At 35.5% G+C, this 19,954-nt stretch overlaps 1 protein-coding gene across 1 annotated transcript in view; it reads left to right on the top strand.

Annotated features, from left to right (window-relative positions):
- Positions 1 to 19,954, top strand: part of SETX (senataxin) — a 59,757-nt gene that overhangs the window by 19,228 nt on the left and 20,575 nt on the right. Inside the window, 9 exon segments of the mRNA XM_020973542.2 lie at positions 675 to 848; positions 2,311 to 2,549; positions 8,276 to 8,443; positions 12,512 to 12,668; positions 13,286 to 13,387; positions 13,574 to 13,689; positions 14,027 to 14,098; positions 18,295 to 18,444; positions 19,253 to 19,360. Of these exon segments, the coding sequence (XP_020829201.1) occupies positions 675 to 848; positions 2,311 to 2,549; positions 8,276 to 8,443; positions 12,512 to 12,668; positions 13,286 to 13,387; positions 13,574 to 13,689; positions 14,027 to 14,098; positions 18,295 to 18,444; positions 19,253 to 19,360 (1,286 nt within the window).

Below are 19,954 nucleotides of genomic sequence, written 5' to 3' on the forward strand. Positions count from 1 at the left end.
ATTACCAGCAAATGTGCTCTCTTAGGGGCCTGATACTTCCTTCTGAATAATTGTGGAAATACCCACATTGCATAGAGGCCAGGAATGGGAAAAGGGATCAGAGAAAGAATTTCACTGGGTCAGAACAGTGTTCATAAGGACATGAGACGATAACCAGAGGAAAGCTGCCTGTGTCATTTGTCATCAGTACTAGCCTAAAAGGAGCCCAGTTGGCTTTATAGACATACAACATTAAGAATTCAGTGGAATGTCCACCTCTTAAATTATTTTGTTTAAGAAAGAATAAGTAAGACTCACTTGATTTTTTGAAAATATACTGACCTCCCCAAATTAATAAATTCTTTAGCTGATTTGCTAATACCTAGCTAATAACAAATTAGAATTAAATTGATAATTATCACCCCAGTTTTGTGGTATTGATATTAAGTAAAAAAAATTTTATGTCACTTTTATGATAATATTCAAGATTGTATATTACTTCACTTGGTAAAGTAATTATTAGCACATTTTTATAATATGAGTGGTTTAAATATATACTCAGTTTGTCATAGTAACGAGATTTGAATTTTGCTAACTTACAGCCACTTAAATATTTCTATTACTAGCCATAGCTATAGTAAACGTAAGTTTTTATAATAAGCATGTAATTTTTTTCTAATTTAATTTTCTTGTAGTTTGTCTTCAGGAGTGTGATATGGCTAAACAACTACATCCAAAGGAAAATGACTTGGTATTTTTGGTTCCTAAAAAATTAAATGGAAAAAAAAAAGCTGCAGAAGAAAGTGAGATGAGAGATCAGCGAGTGTATCATTGTGGTTATGTATCTCAGTTTCGACGCTCTTCAGTCAGTAAGTGAATCAAAATACTGCAGGCAAAGATAGAATAAAGCCATAGCTTTTCATTGCTCATTTAAAGAATTTATTTCCCTAAACATAATGCTTTATGTTGCTTTATCACTCTGTTGTCTTTTTGTAGTTTTCGTAATTTTATAAATTTAGGCCTAGCATTAATTTTTCTAATTTTAAAGCTTTGATTTCCTTTTTTTTTTTAATTCTCTCATGCTGCTTATTGATGTCATCTGTGGAATTCTTTGTTTTTAAAATATTTAGTTGTATCATAAATTGGTTTCCAGTCTTTTATCAAGTCATATGACTTATAACTAAGATTTCTAAATGCATAATTCAAAATCTATAAAATAGTTGAAACTATTTCTGTACTTTAAAGTATCTGTCTGTGGTGACCCTGACTCCCAGTATTATGTATATTGCTTCCTTAACCTCTTCTATTTAAAGATAAGAATTGAGTTTGTATCTTCCATATGCCTTTTCATAGACATGTGGGGCTTTATTTCCTTGAAATGATTACAGGGCTCCATGGTGTAATGGAAAGAGTACTGGATTTGGAGTCAGAAGACCTAGGTTCGTATCCTGGCTCTGCTGCTTACTACCTGTGTAACTGTAGGCAAATCACTTGAATTTTCTGGGCCTCAGTTTCCTTGTAAAAGAAGGGATTTGGACTGCATGATTATTAAAGATCCTCTCCAATACTACAATCTGATCCAATACTTTGTCATTTTAATATGTAGTGTACTTTATTAAAATGTATAGACCCTAAGTCCTTAATTCCTTGGTATAGAATGCATTTGGAAGAGTTGAAAGAGGAAATACCAGATTTAATTGAAACTCCAAGGCCTTTAGACTGCGGCTTTCTTTTAAAAAAATTATTGCTATCTTGTATTTTTATAAACATCACCTTCATTTCTAAATATATCTTACCCTGTTGCAAAGAATAAAGAAAGGGGGGGAAAGCAATTCAGCGAAATTAACCAACATATCAGTTGAGTCTGACAGCACATGCAGTTTCTCATATCCATTGTCTCCTACCACAGCAAAGAAGGGAAGGGAGGTTCATTTTTTCATTTCTTTTTTGGGGCAAATCTTGGTCATCATAATTACACAGCATTCATTTTCTTTTTGTTTATTATTTCTATTTACATTGGTATACTCAGTGTGTATTTCTTTACTGGTTTTGCTTACTTCACTTTGTATCTGTTCATATAAATCTTCTTGTGCTTGTCTGTATTCTTAATATTCTTTGTTTTTGCATTTGCTTTTAGAAGCGAAATTAAATTTACTAACAGATGTAGCTTTAAGAAATCAAGTCACTATTTACTTTGTGTAGAAAATAATCTACTAGAAAGTAAGACAGCATATAGAAAATCAGTTTTGTTAAGTTTAATTCTGAAAGCCCCATTTAGTTTGATTGTATCCATTGTTAATACTATATACATTTTCTTTCTCCCAATAATAGGACATAATTCACAATTTGAGGGTTGCCTTTCCATCCAGACTCAAGGCAATTTGTCATTCCACATAAATGAATCAGTAGACTGTATTGTGATCAGTTCTTTGGTGACTACGCAACGGAAGTTGAAAGCCTTGTCTCTTTTGGGGAGGAATTCACTGATTCCACTGGCCAGGGCAATTCTGAACCCAAGTACTTCAGACTTTTGTCCTCGAGATTCACTGAACGAGGCTCCTGAGAGGATTGTGAGTAATATTTATGTGTGTGTGCCAGGGAAAGTCAGAACATTACATTTAAACACTCTAAAACCAATATAAACTATTAAATTATTATTTTAATTTACTACATTTCCCTGCTTCTCTGAACATAAGACAAGGTTAATATTATAAGCACAGTAATATTATAAGTGCAGTAGGTTTGTTCCAGGAAGAAAATGTTTCAGTAGAGTTAAGGAGATCAAAATATCTTTATAGAACAGCAGTGAAGTGTAGCGTAGTGGATAGAGTACCAGACTTGGAGTTAAGAAGATAGAGGGTTCAAATCCTACTTCTGACAGTTGCTAGTGGAATGACCATTGGCAAGTAATTTAACCTCTCTGATCCTTACTTTCCTTATTGTAAAATGAGGGGGTTAGGGTAGATGACTTCTGAGGTTCTTTTCAGCCCTAAATCTATTATTATCATTCCATTTGAATGTTGGAAAAGGATTAAATTCATCATAGTTTGATGTAGGAATTAATATGAAGTGTGGACTACAAATAGAGAAGGGGATATGTGCAAATGCCTGGGTTAGTTAGTACTTTTCTAAGCTATTTTATGTCAGAATTTATTATGCATCCATTTTGCATAATTACATGAATGCTCTGGAGAATTAGAAGGAAGTAGTAAAAATGTAGGCTGCTTTTCCATTGCTTAGGTGCTAATGAGAAAGACCAAGAATATAGAAAAGAAAAACATAAAGATAATTGAGGTTTACTAAAAGTTTTGGGGATTGGTAAAGTCAATCAACAGTATTAAGAACAGCCCAAGGTAAGCTCTAAAGTAGTTTAACAATACAGGGGTGATGTTGGAATATGAAACTCATTCATTGAGTGAAAGAAGTCTTGAAGCCATATCTTTTTATGTTCAGATTTGGTGCTGATAAAGTGAGGAAGCAGACATTTCTATCTTTGCTTTACCTTAGCCATCCACAGAGATGGATCTTTAGACCTTACCACCTCCCCAACTTGCCACTTTCATGATGTTGTACTCAATAATATCCTTCTCATTGTAATTTCAAGAAAAAGTTTTTCTCTTTCAGCCTTGATCCTTTCAAACATGCTCTTCATTCTTCTTACAACTTATTACATTGCATCCTTATCACAATTGCTGTTTCTGTTTATCCAGTCCATAACTCATACTCCAATCTCATTTCATTTCTTGGTTCCATGTTTAACCGATTCAGTTATGTTCTGTCCTCCATTTTTAGGACCTTTGCCCTCTGTTCTTCTGCTCTTCATTGCCCTGCCAATTCCCATTTCTTGATCATCCCACTAGCTGCCTTCTCTGTTCTTATTCCTGAGTTGGAGAAAGAAAGTACAGCTTCTTGAGGGCAGGGATTTTTTCATTTTTGTCTTTTTATCTCCAGTGCCTACCATAGTGCCTTGTACACAGCTAGCAGATAATAAACTGAAGGCATGCAACCATGATGATTGGGTCCCCTACAAATAATTGTTCTTTATTCTCAATTAGACTCTCAGTGTTGTTTGTCTTCCTTGATTTGCTTTGTCTCACATTCCCCAAAGTGGCTGTTCCAAATGTTTCCTTTAGCCTCCAGTGTCACTACCAGCAGCAGACAGTCACTACCTCTTTTACTGAAAAAATTGTAGTCATCTGTCATTAATTTCCTTTTCTTTCCTAATCTGTACTTCATAGCCCTCCAAATTCATATCAGTCTTCTCCATTGTTCTAGTTGCTGCAAAAAAGATGGCTCCTCTTAACAAGGCTAACTTCTTTACTTGTGCCTGTGATCTCTAATCTCTTCTAATGGCTTGCCTCATGAGCCATTCCATCTTTTTTTTGTCTCTACTACTGACTCTTTTTCTGTAGCCTGCAAATATGTTCATCCTTTTAAAAACAACAACTTTTACTTGACTTTGAGATCATCTTTAGCTATATCATCTTATATCTTTCTTCACTTTCACTGTCCTAGAAAAGTGAATGAATGAATTTGAAAAAACAAGCATTTGTTTAGAGCTTACTCTGTGCCAGGCATTGAGCTAAATGTTTGGGATACATAGACAAACAAACAAGACTAATCCCTACCTGCAGGAAGCTTAGATTCTACTAGAGGAAGACAACACCAAAATGGGGAGCTTAAGTTGGGAAGTAGGTGGTTGGGGAATTGGAGTAGGTTAAGGGTACCCTTGAAATATCTGCTTATACTTGTTGGCTCTACTTCTTTAGTATTCACTCTCTTCTCAGTTTCTTGAAGTCCACTAATCACATCTCTCTGCTGAAACTGATCTCTCCCAGAATAACCAGTGATCTTTTAACTACTAAGTTTACTGTTGTTTTAAAACTGAGTCCTATTTTCCTTGAACTTTCTGTAGTTGTTGGCAGCCTCCTCTTTCTAGACACTCTGTTTCCTCTTGTCTTCTGAGACACTGCTGTCTCTTCTGGTTCTCTTTTTACCTGCCTTTGCTGAATCATAATCCAGATATTCCTTTCCTTTGTGTGAGTGTTCTTCATGGACCTCAGTCCTAGGATTTCTCTCTGTATGCTTGCAACCCTGATGAATTCATCTATTTCGGTAGGCTTGTTTATCATCTTTATGCAGATCTTTTATATCCATATATCCAGCTTAACTCCCTCTTCATGAACTTTAAACCTGCATTGCCAGCTGCCTGCTTGACATCTGTATCTGGATGTCCCAAAAAAATCTCAAATTCAGCATGTCCAGAGTAGAATTAAATATCATCTTTCCTATATCTGACTCTCCTCCAAATTTCTTTATTCCTATTGAGAGTACCTTTATCCTTTAGTCAACCTGATTCAGTCTACAGTCATCCTTGATTTTTCATTCATCCTTATCACCTATATCTAGTCAGTTGCAGCTGTAGTTGACTGGATTGATTGGATTTAAATACTTTATAATCACTATAAATTATTAAATTGCAATTTTAGTTGCTATGTTTTCTTGCTTGTCTAGTACTTGACCCAGAGGAAACATAATAGCTCTCGTCAAGTATTTGAAGGGCTTTGAGGTAGAGGAGGGATTAACTTTGTTCTGTTTGACATCAGAGGGATGGAAACAAACGCAGTGGGTAAAAGTTAAAACAAACTTGGCTTTATGTCAGGATAGTCTTCCTAATATGGCCAATTCTTACTTAAGTGGACTGTTCTACGGACCTCCCCTTCCCTCTATGGCTCTGCTCCCTCTCCTATCCTACCACCCCCAGTGGGGTGCCTGGTGGGGAGTACTCCTGGTAGGGGTCTGGCCTGCCATAGAATGAAATTTGCATAATGCTTATCTAAAGCAAGAACTGGCTACATTTAGAGATGTCCAAAAGTGGAATGGTCAGCCTTGAGATTTTGTGGGTTCTTCCTCCTTAGAGGTCTTCAAACAGAAGCTGGATGACCACTTATATGTGTTTTAAGGAGATTCTTTTCATTTATAGATTGGACTAGATGACCCCTGAATTCCCTTCCAACTCTCAAATTCTGTTTCTGTGACTGTCCCACAGCAGCTTTCACATCTGCCCCCTTCTCTCTACTCAAATGGCCTCAACCCTGGTACAAGCATGTTTTACCTCTTGCTTGAACTGTTGTAGTAGGCAACTAATTAGTCTCCATGCTTCTAGTCTTTTTCTTTGAAGTCCAGTCTGTTCTCAACATAGCTGCCAAACTGATATTTCTAAAACAAATGTAACTGTGTCATTTTCCAGTTAAAAACAATCATTGGCTTCAAGCCTGTTTTCTCAAGGATATAAATGCAAGTTCTTTGGCCCAGCTTTTAAGGCCCTGTACAATATGAGCCCAGCTTCTACCTTTTTAGCCTAATTTCACATTATTCCCTTTTGTGCACTCTACTTTACAGCCATAATGGACTGCCAGCTCTTCCCCTGAATTCTTCATTCCGTCTCCAGATTATGTGCATTTATATAAGCTATTCCTCATGCCTATTCTATTTAATTCAACAAGCATTTTTTAAGTATTTATTACATGTCAGGCACTGGGGGTAAGCACCAGTGATACAAAGAAAAGCAAACCAATCCATGACCTTAAGTAGCTTACATTTGGCAGGGATAGAGGTGGCAAACAAATGTATACAGAAAAGTAATATAGAAATCTATACAAAATAAATATAAAGGAACTTTTTAGGAGTGGAACATAACAACCAGGGGAATTGGTAAAGGTTTCTTACAGGAGGTGGTACTTGAACTGCGTCTTGACTAGAGTTGAAGTTTCCCATAGGTGAGATGAGGAGGGAACACATTGCAAACATGAGGGACAGCCTGTGCAAAAGCATAGAGACAGGAGATAGACTGTTATGTACAGAGAACAACAAGTAAACCAATTTGGTTGGGACATATAGTACTTGAGAGGGACTAGAACAATCAGTCTGGAAAGATAGGTTAGAACCAGATTGTGAAGGGCTTTAAATGCCAGGCAGAAAAAACTTTATGTTGTCCAAGGGAAAATGAAAGCCACTGAAGTTTCTTTTGTTACTTTCCAAACTTTGAAGTTTCAAAATGTCACTTTTGCAGCTGTGTGGAGGATAGATTGGAGAGGAAATAGGTCTAATGCAGGAAGACCAGTTATGGAACTATTACAGTAGTCCAGATGAGAGTTGATGAGGGCATGATTCAGGGTTGTGGTTGAGTGAATTAGAGAGAAGAGAATGATTGTGAGAGATGTTGAGGAATTGACAAAATTTGGCAACTGATTTGTTAGGGAGTGAAAAATCAAAGATGACTCCTGGATTGCAGACCTGGGTGATTGAAAGAATTGTGCATGGTACCCTGACAGAGAGAAGAGTTAAGAGGAGAGATGGTTTAGGTAGAAGACAATGAATTTTAAATTTGAGATGCCAGTGGAACATCTAGGCGGAAATGTCCGGCAGGTAGCTGGAGTTACAGGAATAGAGTTCAGAGACCTAATAGCTGGATATGTAGATTTGGGAGTTTTCTGTATAAGCTATAGTTTAACCTACGTCCATTGATGAGATCATGAAGAAGGGGAAGAAAAAGAAGAGAGGAGGGACTTACATCCACACATAGAGGTTGTATCAGATAATGATCCTTCAAAAGAGATTAAGAAATATCAAGCAGACAGGAGGCAAACTATGATAGAAATAGTGTCACAAAAACCCAAAGAGGAGAGTAGTGTACCTAAAAGAAGGGGGAGGTGGTCTGGTCAGCTGGATTAGATGCTGTGAAAAGATCCAGAAAGGATGGGGAATGAGAAAGGGCCATTTAATTTAGCAATTAAAAAATCATTGCTGACTTTTGAGAGAGCAGTTTCAGATGAGTTTGAGGATGAAAGTCACATTATAAGGAGTGGAGAAACAAATAGGAGATCAGAAAGAGAAAAAATAGATCACTTTTTGCCTGAAGTATACTTCTCATCTCTGTCTTTTAGAATCCTTATCTTCCTTCAAGGTGCAGCTTAGAGGTTACCTGAGTCCACAAAGCCTTCCTTTTATCTTACCTGGAAATCTCCTTTATCTCTCCCAGTTAACATTTTTCTCCATCCTCAATTTATATTGTATTTATTTATGTATGTGCGTATAATATACTGTTAAGAGAATACAAGCTTCTTTAAGGCAGGTACTTTTTCATTTTTGTCTTTGTATCTTCAATGCCTTATGCATTCTAGGCTTAATAAATGTGTTGAATTGAGCTGAGAAAGTAAAATTTAAACTTTCATTACATTTCCTTCAATGTACTATTTAAAAAAAAGCAAATAATTTAATTTTCATTTTTATATAGCTTGCCTACCTGAAAGAATATAATGAAGATCAGAAAAAAGCAATTGAAGTTGCATATGCCATGGTAAAGCAACCACCGTTAATTGCCAAAATCTGTCTGATTCATGGACCCCCTGGAACTGGCAAATCAAAAACTATTGTTGGCCTATTATATCGTATTCTGACAGAGGTAGGTGTGTGTGTGTGTGTGTGTGTGTGTGTGTGTGTGTGTGTGTGTGTGTGTGTGTGTGTGTGTGATGAGTTACATTTTGTGGTATATGCCAAATTTCTTCTGTTAATTTTATTCAGATTATCATCAGTAACTATGTATTGACATAATTTTTGCACTTTTACTATATGTCTGTGATATAAAACTGTTATTGCACAATGTCTATTAGAACAATGGCCATGGAAGAAGGAAACTGTTGAGTTGACAGGGAATAGGTTTTAATATATCTATGACAACCCCAGATTTTAAGAACAAGACTGATTTTTTGAGACATTAAGACAACAAAAGACATTTAGAACTGAATGGAGAACTAAGAGATAGCATGTTTCCTATATGTAGAATAAATACAGCTTTATACAGGATAAATAGAAGTAATCAACAGAGGGAAGGTACTAGAATTAAGAGGGATAGGGGAAGACTTCCTGTAGAAGATGAGCTTTTATCTGGGCCTTAAAGGAAGCCAGGTAGGGCAAGAGGCAAAGAAGAAGAGGTGGAGTATTCCAGGCATGGAGGACAGCCAGTGAAAATTTTCTGTAGTCAAGAGATGGAAAGTCTTGTTCAAGTAAAGCAAAGAGGGCCAGTGTCACTGGAACAAAAAGTATATGGGGACAGATAAGATATGAGAAGACTAGGAAAAGGCGTGCAGGGGGAGCATAAGGAGGAGACTGAAGAAATGGTGCCATGGATAGAGTGCCAGGCCTGAAATCAAGAAGACTTGACTTCAAATTCTGCCTCAGATACTTGCTAGCTATGTGACCCTGGGAATGTCACTTAACTTCTGCCTGCCTCAGTTTCTTTATCTGTAAAATGAAGATAATAATAGCACCCACCTCCTAGGATTTTAGTGAGAATAAAATGAGATTCTATTTATGAAGTGCTTTGTAAATGTCAAAGCACTATATAAATGCTAACTGATGATAATGATGATGGTAATGATGATGATAATGATGTAGGTGATGTACTTTGCAGCATTAAATTGACAAGCCAGGAAACTTTCCTCCTTCCATCCATTTTAAAAGACCTATTAAAATGAACTCCAAGAGACTTTTCTGATTTTTTTGCACTGGAATTTGTGTTTACCCAATATTATTGAAATAGACACGTTTGTTATTCAGAGATTTTTCTTATAATGAATCTCTGATGGAATTTACCCTGTAACAGTCCTAATGACATTGTCTTACCCTCCAATCCCTCTCCTTTACTAACTTTCCTTATATTGATTGAGGTCACCACCATTCTTCTAGCCTCTCAGGTTCATGACCTCATTGTAAAACTGAAACTGCTCTCCTGAAAATTACCAGTTTAATTGGTAATGCTTAATTTCAAAGTGTAATAGGCCTTTTTCAGTCTTCATTCTTTTCTCACCTCTGCATTTGACACTGTTGACCATCCTTTCCAGTTTACTCTTTTTCTGGGTTTTAATGACACTACTGTCTCCTGCTTCTTCTCCTACTTGCCTATCTACTCCATTTTAGTCTCTTTTCCTGACTCACCTGCCATATCTTGCTCCCTAACTGTGGCTATACCCCAAGGCCCTAGGTTTTTGTTTCTCTCCGTACTAAGTACCCTTAGGGATCTCTTATCAGCTTCCGTGGCTTTAATTATACAGATGATCCAGCCTGAGCCTCTTTCCTGAGCTTCAGTCTTGAATCACCAACTGCATTTTGGACATTTTAAAATGGATGTCTTATAGACATCTTAAACCAACGTGATCAAAAAAACCTCATTATCTTTCCCTCTGAATCCTTTCCTCTACTAACCTTCCTTATTTCTGTCAAAGGTACCATCATTCTTCTAGTCACATTTCATAACCTCAGCTTCTTCAACTTTTCTCTCTTCCTCACATCATATATGTAGTCAGTTGACAAATTTTACTTTTTCTGCCTCTATAGCACCTCTCCTGTCACACCTCTTCTTTCATCTTCTCCACAAATGAATTTCCTATAGTGCAGACCACTCACTTAGTAAACTCCAGGGGCTCCCTATTGCGTCTTGCATCAAATATAAACTTTTAGTCGGCTTTGAAAGTCCTTCATAATTAGGTGTTACCCTTTCTAGCCTCATTATGTGTCACTCCCTTTCCTGCTTTCTCTGGTCTAGCCAAACTGACTGCCTTTCTGTTTTCACACATGACACTATAGTTCTGCTTCCAGGACTTTGCACTGGCCATTTCCCATGTTTGAATGTACTTTCTTTTCTTTTTTTTAATAATTAATTTATTTTTAGTTTTCAACATTCATTTCCATAAGATTTTGAGTTTTAAATTCCCCCTCTCCCCGACCAAGACAGTGTACAATCTGATATAGGTTCTACATATACATTCATGTTAAGCATATTTTCCCATTAGTCATGATGTAAAGAACAATTAGAACTAATGAAAGGAACCATGAGAATGAAACAATAAAACAAAACAGCAAAGGAAAAGGAGAGCAAATAGTATGGTTCCATCTGCATTCAGACTTCATATTTCTTTCTCTAGTGTGGACAGCAATTTCTATCACAAGTCTTTTGGAGTTGTCTTAGATTCTTGCATTGCTGAGAAGAGCCAAGTCTATCAAAGTCAGTCATCCCATAATTGTGGCTGTTACTGTGTACAGTGTTCTCTGGGTTCTCCTTATTTCATTCAACATCAGTTCATATTAATTCTTTCCAGGTTTTTCTGAAGTCTGCCTGCTCATCATTTCTTATAGTCCAATAGTATTCCATTACATTCATATACCACAACTTGTTCAGCCATTCCCCAATTGATTTGCAATTCTTTGCCACCATAAAAAGAGCTGCTATAAATATTTTTGTACATGTGGGTCCTTTTCCTGTTTTTATGATTTCTTTGGGATACAGCCCTAGAAGTGGTATTGCTGGGTCAAAGGGTATGCACAGTTTTATAGCCCTTTGGGCATAGTTCCAAATGGCTCTCCCAAATGGTTGGATCATTTCACAACTCCACCAGCAATGCATTAGTGTTCCAGTTTTCCCACATCTTCTCCAGCATTTATCATTGTCTTGTTTTGTCATGTATTGATAGGTGTAATGTGGTACCTCGGAGTTGTTTTGATTTGCATTTCTCTAATCAGTAGTGGTTTAGAACATTTTTTCATATGGCTGTAGATAGCTGTAGTTGAATGTACTTTCTTCTTAGGTTTGATTCATAAAATTCCTCACTTCTTTCAAGATGCAGTTCAAGCATCACCTTCTATAGCTTTTCCTGATCCCTCCAACAAGTAGTGGCCTTCCTTCCTAACTATGTTGTATTAACTACCTTGTATTTATATACTTAGGTGTTTATATATTGTCTCCCTTGAGAGAATGTAAACTCCTTGAGAGCAGATTGTTTCATTCCTTTGTAACCTCAGCACCTGGCACAAGACTTAGCACATATAGTAGTCATTTAATAAATACTTATTGGTTGATTAGTTAAAACTTCTAGCAGTGAGAAGAAAGTTTTTCTGCATTGCTCACTATCAAGAGTCCCCAGTTCCCCCCTTTTTTCCCTTCTCTTTCCCCCCCCCTCTATTTTTTTTTCCTGGCTAGGCAATAGGGTCAAGTGACTTGCCCAGGGTCACACAGCTAGTAAGTGTCAAGTGTCTGAGGCTGGATTTGAACTCAGGTCCTCCTGACTCCAGGGCCAGTGCTCTATCCACTGTGCCACCTAGCTGCCCCCCTTCCTTCTCCTTTTAAAAGATATTATATAATGATTTTTCTAGACTGTAAGCTTTATGAGGGCAGGGACTGTGTTTTATCTAAACTTTGTTTCTTTTCTTCCTGATACAGTGTTTTGTACACAGCAATGCCATAATTTGTTTGTTGATGAATGAGTGAACAAATGAATTATCTAGGGGTTTCTGTTTCAATTTATGAAAAATAAATATATTATTTATAGAATTGAGGCTGTCCAATATGAGACTGGAAAATTTTGTTGTTTGTGGCCTTTAAGTATGAAATGGTAAATATAGTTTGGACTCAAGACATAGCTTAAACTTCACATTGCAAAGTAGAACTCATTGTATGTTTTCTTTGGGAAATCTGTAGAAACCAAGGAAAGGAGATTCAGATGAAAACTTGAATGCCAAAATCAAACGAAATCGTGTTCTTGTATGTGCACCCTCTAATGCAGCTGTTGATGAACTTATGAAAAAAATCATCCTTGAATTTAAAGAAAAATGCCAAGACAAGAAGAATCCCTTGGGTATGGTCTTTTTATTATTTTAGTTGTCTAGTGTGGGCACTTTTGAAGGAGAAATGTGAGACTTGAATACATCAAGTCAGAATCTCTGTTGGGGTCACAGTCCTTATTTAGTAACCTTAACAGTTAGCCATCTACTGGAAGGAAACAGTACCGAATGATTCCTAAATACTTTATATTTTGTGATCGCCTGTCACACTTATAAGTGGTTCCAGAAGCTTTCAGGGGAAACCAACCTAGGAGCAAAACTTGTAGATAATATTTATCCACACTCTGATAGTTGAAATTTGATGGTGCTGGGTTACAAGATAGCAATTAGAAGGTAAAAATCAAGTTAGGTAGTCAACTCTTTATATTTGAGATAGGGAATTCAGTTTAGTTTGACAGATAGAATGGGTTATCTGATGTGAATAAAAATACTTTTATAAACCAAACTCCCTGTAGGTTAAATATTAATTATTTTCTAAAGCATTCAATCTGAGAATCTAGAAAATCATACTTTCTTTTAATTCTTATTAAAGAAGGGTAGATATTTTACTATCAAAGATAGAGGGGAGAGGAATGGAGGGATTAATCAACAATTTTCCTCATTGATCATCCTATGCAATTTTTATATACAGGAAATTGTGGAGATATAAATTTAGTGCGACTGGGTCCAGAAAAATCTATTAATAATGAAGTCCTAAAATTCAGCTTGGATAGCCAAGTTAACCACAGAATGAGTAAGTATGAACTTAGGCTTATGTAGCTTTCACCACTTATTTTATTATACTCTGCATGACTTGGACATGAAATATAATTGGCACTCTCTTGGAACTTGGAAGTTATTAGTTAGAATTTTTTTGATTATGTTTAAGCCATAGTAGTTGTATTAATTAAGTCTACTTTTTTTACCTTTACCATTTTAGAAAAGGACTTTCCCAGTCATGTTCAAGAGATGCATGAGAGAAAGGAACATCTGGATGTTAAATTAGACAAGCTTTCTCGCCAGCGTGCTTTGGATCGATGTGAAAAGGGGCAGAAGGTAGATACGGTCTTACTGTACATCAGATAGGAAGAAGCTGATTAAGTGATTGACATTTCAAATCAGCAAAAAATAAAGTGTTGATGTTCCAGTGTAGTAAATGGAGAGTATTGGCTCAATTCAGTTCATATTGAATTGAATTAAATTTGTTGAATGAATAGAATTGTATTGCTAAAAGAGTGGGATAGGTTAATAGTGATTTTGATATCTCTCCCACAGGATAAACTGGCTTTTACTACATTAAAGAAAGTTTAAAATCTATAGGAAAAAAGTTCATAAATCCTTATCTCTAGTAATCCTTAGCTTTAACAGTGTGATTGTTATTTTTGTTTTTCAGAGATCAAATTTAGATGAGGAAATTGCCCGAATTTCCAAAGAAAGGCAGCAGCTCGCTTCTAAAATTAAAGAGGTAATGGATACTCCCATATCAGTTTCTTAATGTTACCGTAATTATAACCAATTTTTATCTTCTCCGTAATATATGAATGAGTTTATCACTCGCCAACTAACAGCTTTAAGAAAGGTTAATGAATGTTATCTTTCTTCTTTGCTCTAGGTCTGTAAACTCCTTTGTTAAGTAGACTTTGGGATCTTTTTAATTCTGCAAGAAACAGTATTGGTCAGAATACTTATCGGTGAAAAGAGTGTTAGTGGAAATAAATAAAATTAGTATATACATTTCTTTATACATTGTAAATAATTTGAAATTCATGGTTTGGTGTGTAGTCTTTTAAAAGTTTTCTTTTCATTTGAATGCTTTTATTGATGGTTATAATTTAGAGTTTTTAAAAAATAGAACAGTGGTTTCTTTTAGCAGTTTACACATTTTGAGATATGTGTAAACTGGAATAAAGAAACAGAAAAGAACAGAAAAGGGGGCTATTTCTAGCTTTAGTTTTACTATATTGGTATGTACTATTATCTGATTGTATGAATGCTTCTATGATGTTATGGCATTTTTTATTTTTCTTTAGAAATAAGAATACTAGACTTAGAAGTTTGACAAAAATTATATAGCAGAGATTCTCTATATAAATCTGTTGAGAGATAGGTTTGTATCATGACTGTTCTAATCAAACTCAAAGAGGATTGTATACATTTATCATAATAATATTGGGTATTCAAAACAGATTTTCCTTCAGTATACTCACACTTTTGGATATATTCCTGACATTTTGAATGTGGGCAAGATAAATGCTATTTTAATTTAACTCAGATTTTCAGTTCTTGTCTATATTTTAATATAACTAAGAATGATGTTGGATTAAAATTTAAGCTAATTCCATTAACATTCAGTATGCCAAGTCCAATGCACTGGGGCTATAAAGACAAAAATAAAAATTTTTCTTTAAGGACCTTACATTCTCTTGAGTGTAAACACCATATACACAGATAAATAACAACAGTAAACATATACACCCACACACATAACCAAAGTAAATATAGATTAATGTGAAGATGAATTAGTTCAGCCTCATCACTTAAATTTTTTTTTATCCTGAACCTAACAAACTTGAACATTTTAATATAAAAAATAGAAAATGAAGATTGTTATAAGATCGAAAATCTCTATTACTGACAACTTATTTTTTAAAAAAGTATATAGTAAATTTAACAGGGTAGTTCCAACTTTGCATTGCTTGTCTGTATCTCCTTCTGAATTTCCTTCTTTTCTTTTTTGTGTATTCTTAAAATTCAACCCCCTCGTTTTCCAGAGGAAGAAACTGAAATCCAGAGAGTTGAGTTCAGTGAGGTCACAGGGCTAGTGAAGACAGCTGGAACTAGAATACACATCTTCTCACTCCAAACCCAGTGCTTTTTTTACTGTACCATAAGGCCATTTTTGTTTATGTCTCTGAGCTTTATTTTCCTCATCTGTAAAATGAAAATAATAGAATGTCTCTACTTACTTCATAGGGTTATTATAAAGAAAGAACCTTGCTATATGTGTATAACCTATTATTAATTGAGGGATTGGGGATAACAGGAAAATTATCTAACTCTAGCCCTTCAAATACAGTTATTTGTACTTGAAGCATTTAAAATGTAGGAGAAGAGCAAGAAATTAAGGGGAGGCTAAGAGAGATAGCTGAATGTGAAGGAACTACAAAAGCAATTACATACTAAATTTAAGAAAGTTTACATATACGATCAATGGATTGCTAATTGTTACTTCACTTATGCTTTCAAATTCCTGAAAAATTATATGTAATATTTTAACATATACCACTTATTTTAGTTGAATATGTTAGTTGATAACATTTAGTTGAATGTTATCAACTGTTTAACTGAAGGCAGTACAATGGAGGCTATTTGTGTTATAATAACTTGAGTACTGGATATACCTTGCATCACCTTGCATATTTTCTTATGAAGATCATTTTAATTTAGCTAACTTTAGAGTATGCAACATATAATATCATTTTTGTATTAGTATGACCTATATGGATTGTTGTTTCATTTAATTTTAGTTTTTCAAGGGCAGGTCAATTCAACAAACCTTTGTTAAATATCTGTAGTTTGTAAGGCATTGCGTTTAGCTACGGGAATACAGAGATAGCAAAACAGTGCCAACCTTTAAGAAATGTACATTCTGCTCAGGTGATATAGAATATTCACAGAAAAATATAAGATGATTTTAGGAGGGTCAGAGTACAAACACCAGAGGGAGTAGGAAAGATTTTATGTAAGGGTGGCACTTAAGTTGAGTCTTTAAGAAGTCAAGGGTTTTAAGGGTAGAAGGGAGGAACAAATTAATTCCACATGAGAGGACAATTCGTTTGAAAAACCTCTGATGTATTTAGGCTGAATCTCTGATAAGAAAAAAGTTTTTGAGAGGCAACATGGCATTGTGGTCAGATAGCTGGTATTAGAAAGAGGAAGATCTAGGTTCAAGTCCACTTCTGGCATTCACTATCTGTACAACCTTGGTCAAGCCCTTTAACCTCTCAGTGACCCAGGCAACTCTTTTAAGACTATAAACTACACTGCAGTTGCTAGTCTGTTTTGGTCAAGAGATTTCCAAAACCAAGATGATGCTTACACTGATGAAATCCCTGGTCCAGACTGTAAAAAAAGAAGAAGGGCTTTTCAGATTGAACACTACAGATTGAATCCTTTGTGAAACTTCACCCTTGTTCCCTGGCTCTATTTGTATCTTGTGATTTATTGAATTACATAGACAGATCAAAGTAATATACCATTTTTTAATAAGCAGAATATTTACAAAACTTTGCAATGCACTTGATCTCTTAAGTAAAATATTTTTAATCAAAACATTTTACAAATAAAAATATGAGTTAAGGTATGATATAAAAATATACAAATTAGATGTGGAGCCTATATCAAATTGCATGCCATCTTTGGGTGGAGGGGGAGGGATGGGGAGAAAATTTGGAACTTAAAATCTTACGGAAGTGAATATTGAAAACTAAAAATAAATTTTAAAAAAGAAAAAATACACAAATTAGAACTTAGTCTTTAAACTAGTTTTATTCATAATATGAGTTAAAATATGATATAAAAATATACAAATTAAAACTTAGTCCTAAACTAATTTTACTCAGGCTCTTTTCATCATGAATAGATAGAATCATTTTTAATCTCTAGTTATTCTGATAGAACTTACTCTGAATCAAACCACAAACAATGATCCCTTAGTTTGTATTGATCATGTTTGTACTGTATTCTTTATGGTGACTTGTGGTGTCTTTGATTGTTTCTGCTACTCTCAGGATTTGGGGTTAGGATTGAGCTAATCTTTATTATTTATTTGTTTGTTTGTTTATCGGGATGCGTGGATTTTTTTTATTAATTATTTTATTTTTAGTTTTCAACACTCCCTTCCACAAGATCTTGAGTTCCAAATTTTCTCCCCATCTCTTCCTTCCCTCCACCCCAAGATGGTATGCATTCTGAATACCCCTTCCCCTGATCAGCCCTCCCTTCTCTTATCCCTTCCCTTTTCTGTTTTCCTGTAGGACAGGATAGATTTCTGTGCCCCATTGCCTGTATATCTTATTTCCCAGTTGCATGTAAAAACAATTTTTAACATTTGTTTTTAAAACTTTGGGTTCCAAATTCTCTCCCTTCCTCCATGCCTACCCACCCTCATTGAGAAGGCAAGCAGCTCTATGCAGGTTATACTTGTGTAGTCATGCAAAAACACTTCCACAATAGCCACGTTGTGAAAAACTAACTATATTTCCCTTCATCCTGTCTCACCCCCCCCATTTATTCTTTTCTCTCCTTTGACCCTGTCCCTCCTCAAAAGTGTTTGCTTCTGATTACCCCCTCACCCAATCTGCCCTCCCCATATATCATCCCCTCCTCTCTTATCCCCTTCCCCCCTATTTTCCTGTAGGGTAAGATAGTGTGTATGTTATTCCCTCTTTAAGCCAAATCCAATGAGAGTAAGATTCATTCATTCCTTCTCACCTCCTCCCCTTTCCCCTCCATGGTAAAACCTTTTTCTTCCCTCTTTTATGTGAGATAGTGAGGATTGAACTAATTATTCATCAAAGTTGCTGTTTTATTGTTAAGGATGGATATAGCTGGATAAAGGAATTAATTGCAACTTTATATTATCTCTCATTGTACTCCTAGGTTCGAGGACGGCCACAGGAAGCTCAGAGCAGCATTATCCTGGAGTCCCATATCATTTGCTGTACACTGAGCACAAGTGGTGGTTTGCTGTTGGAGTCTGCTTTTCGTAGGCAAGGAGGTGTTCCCTTCAGTTGTGTCATTGTTGATGAGGTTAGTGAAACCAGTCAAGGTTATACAGCTATAATTGCCTTACTGTCATGATTAATTTAAAAAAAGAGAGAGAGACTTGCTGAAGTATGGCTAAAACATGTTTTTTTATCAGTAATATTTTCCTACTTTTTATATACATGCTCTTTTTGTGTAGGAAGATGAAAATAGTGACTGTCAGGTACCCTCCATTGAATCACTCTCCCATAGTTGGAATGAATTTGTGCAGACCTACCCACAATTTTTTGTCTGTCCCCTGTTGTGATCAACAACATGCATTTGCATTCTGGTTGGCTAGAGTTGGTGTAGTCTGTAGTCTTGGAACAAATCAAAGCTAACTGCTTCATGAGGGGATTGTTGCTTTAGTGTCCTGAGCTAACCAGACAAAGAGATTTCTTTCTCCTCTGCTCCATGCCTGTTTTTATATTTTCCCACACTCTGTGTCTGCTTAATAGTTCCCAGGGTAAGGATGGATGTGAAGGCTTTTAAATCCTGTCCAAATAAGCTTCAAGTCTCTAACTCGTAGATGAGCTGTCTTGCTTGTCTCTTTGAATATAATGGCTCTTATAGATCTCTGGTATCTTCAACATAGTAGGCACTTAAATATTTGTTGATTTGAATTGAATTATAGTAGTAGTACTTAGATTAGAGAATCATTTCAGCCCAGAAAATAATTTGTTTCGCTAGATATTTGGGGCAGAAGTGTTAAACTTCTTTTTAGTTACAATGCTTAGAAATTTATAAACTGCATGTAAGTAAACTCACAGAAATATGGATTAGAAAACATTCTTCCCTCTTGGTCGTTATCAAGGCTGGGCAGTCTTGTGAGATTGAGACACTTACTCCATTTATCCATCGCTGCAACAAACTTGTTCTGGTTGGAGATCCTAAACAGCTTCCTCCCACGGTCATTTCTCTGGTAAGTATTTCTATAGCCATTTATTTGTTAACTTAAAACAAAAGGTTTTTAAGATGGCTTTGTTTGCAATAAATCAAGTAGTTACAACTGGACTGATGATTTTTCAAAACACTAATTTTTGGGGGTCAGGAGAGATATGGAAGTGATTGGCTTCTCATAGAGAAAAGCAGTATTTGAAAAGATTGATTTGATTAATACATCTTAATTACCTTTAAAAGTTGATCTTAATGTGTCTTTTGTTCTAACATTTTTAAATATGAGTTTTAATAACTCCCAGCTTTATATGCTTATTAGTATCAGGCAAATGAATGGTTGGAAATAGCCTTTTTTCCTACATCTCAAATTTCTTTTCTTTTGAAAATTGATGTTGGTTTTTTAAAAAAAACAATTTATCTCTGATTTGTTTGGATTTTAAAGAAATATGCCAAGGATTTTTTTTAAAAAAGGTTATATTGAATTGTTTTGAGAGTATTTGTCTAACTTAGACATCAGTGTTTGGCAGCATGCCAAGATGGCAATTTACCAGCCTTGTAAGAAATTTTCCTCTCTTTCCTTCCTCCTCCTAATAGTAAAGGTGGTAGATTTAAAAAAAAA

Source organism: Phascolarctos cinereus, unplaced genomic scaffold (assembly GCF_003287225.1).
Source record: "Phascolarctos cinereus isolate Bilbo 61053 unplaced genomic scaffold, phaCin_HiC Scaffold_2;HRSCAF=192, whole genome shotgun sequence".
Classification (NCBI taxonomy): Eukaryota; Metazoa; Chordata; class Mammalia; order Diprotodontia; family Phascolarctidae; genus Phascolarctos; species Phascolarctos cinereus.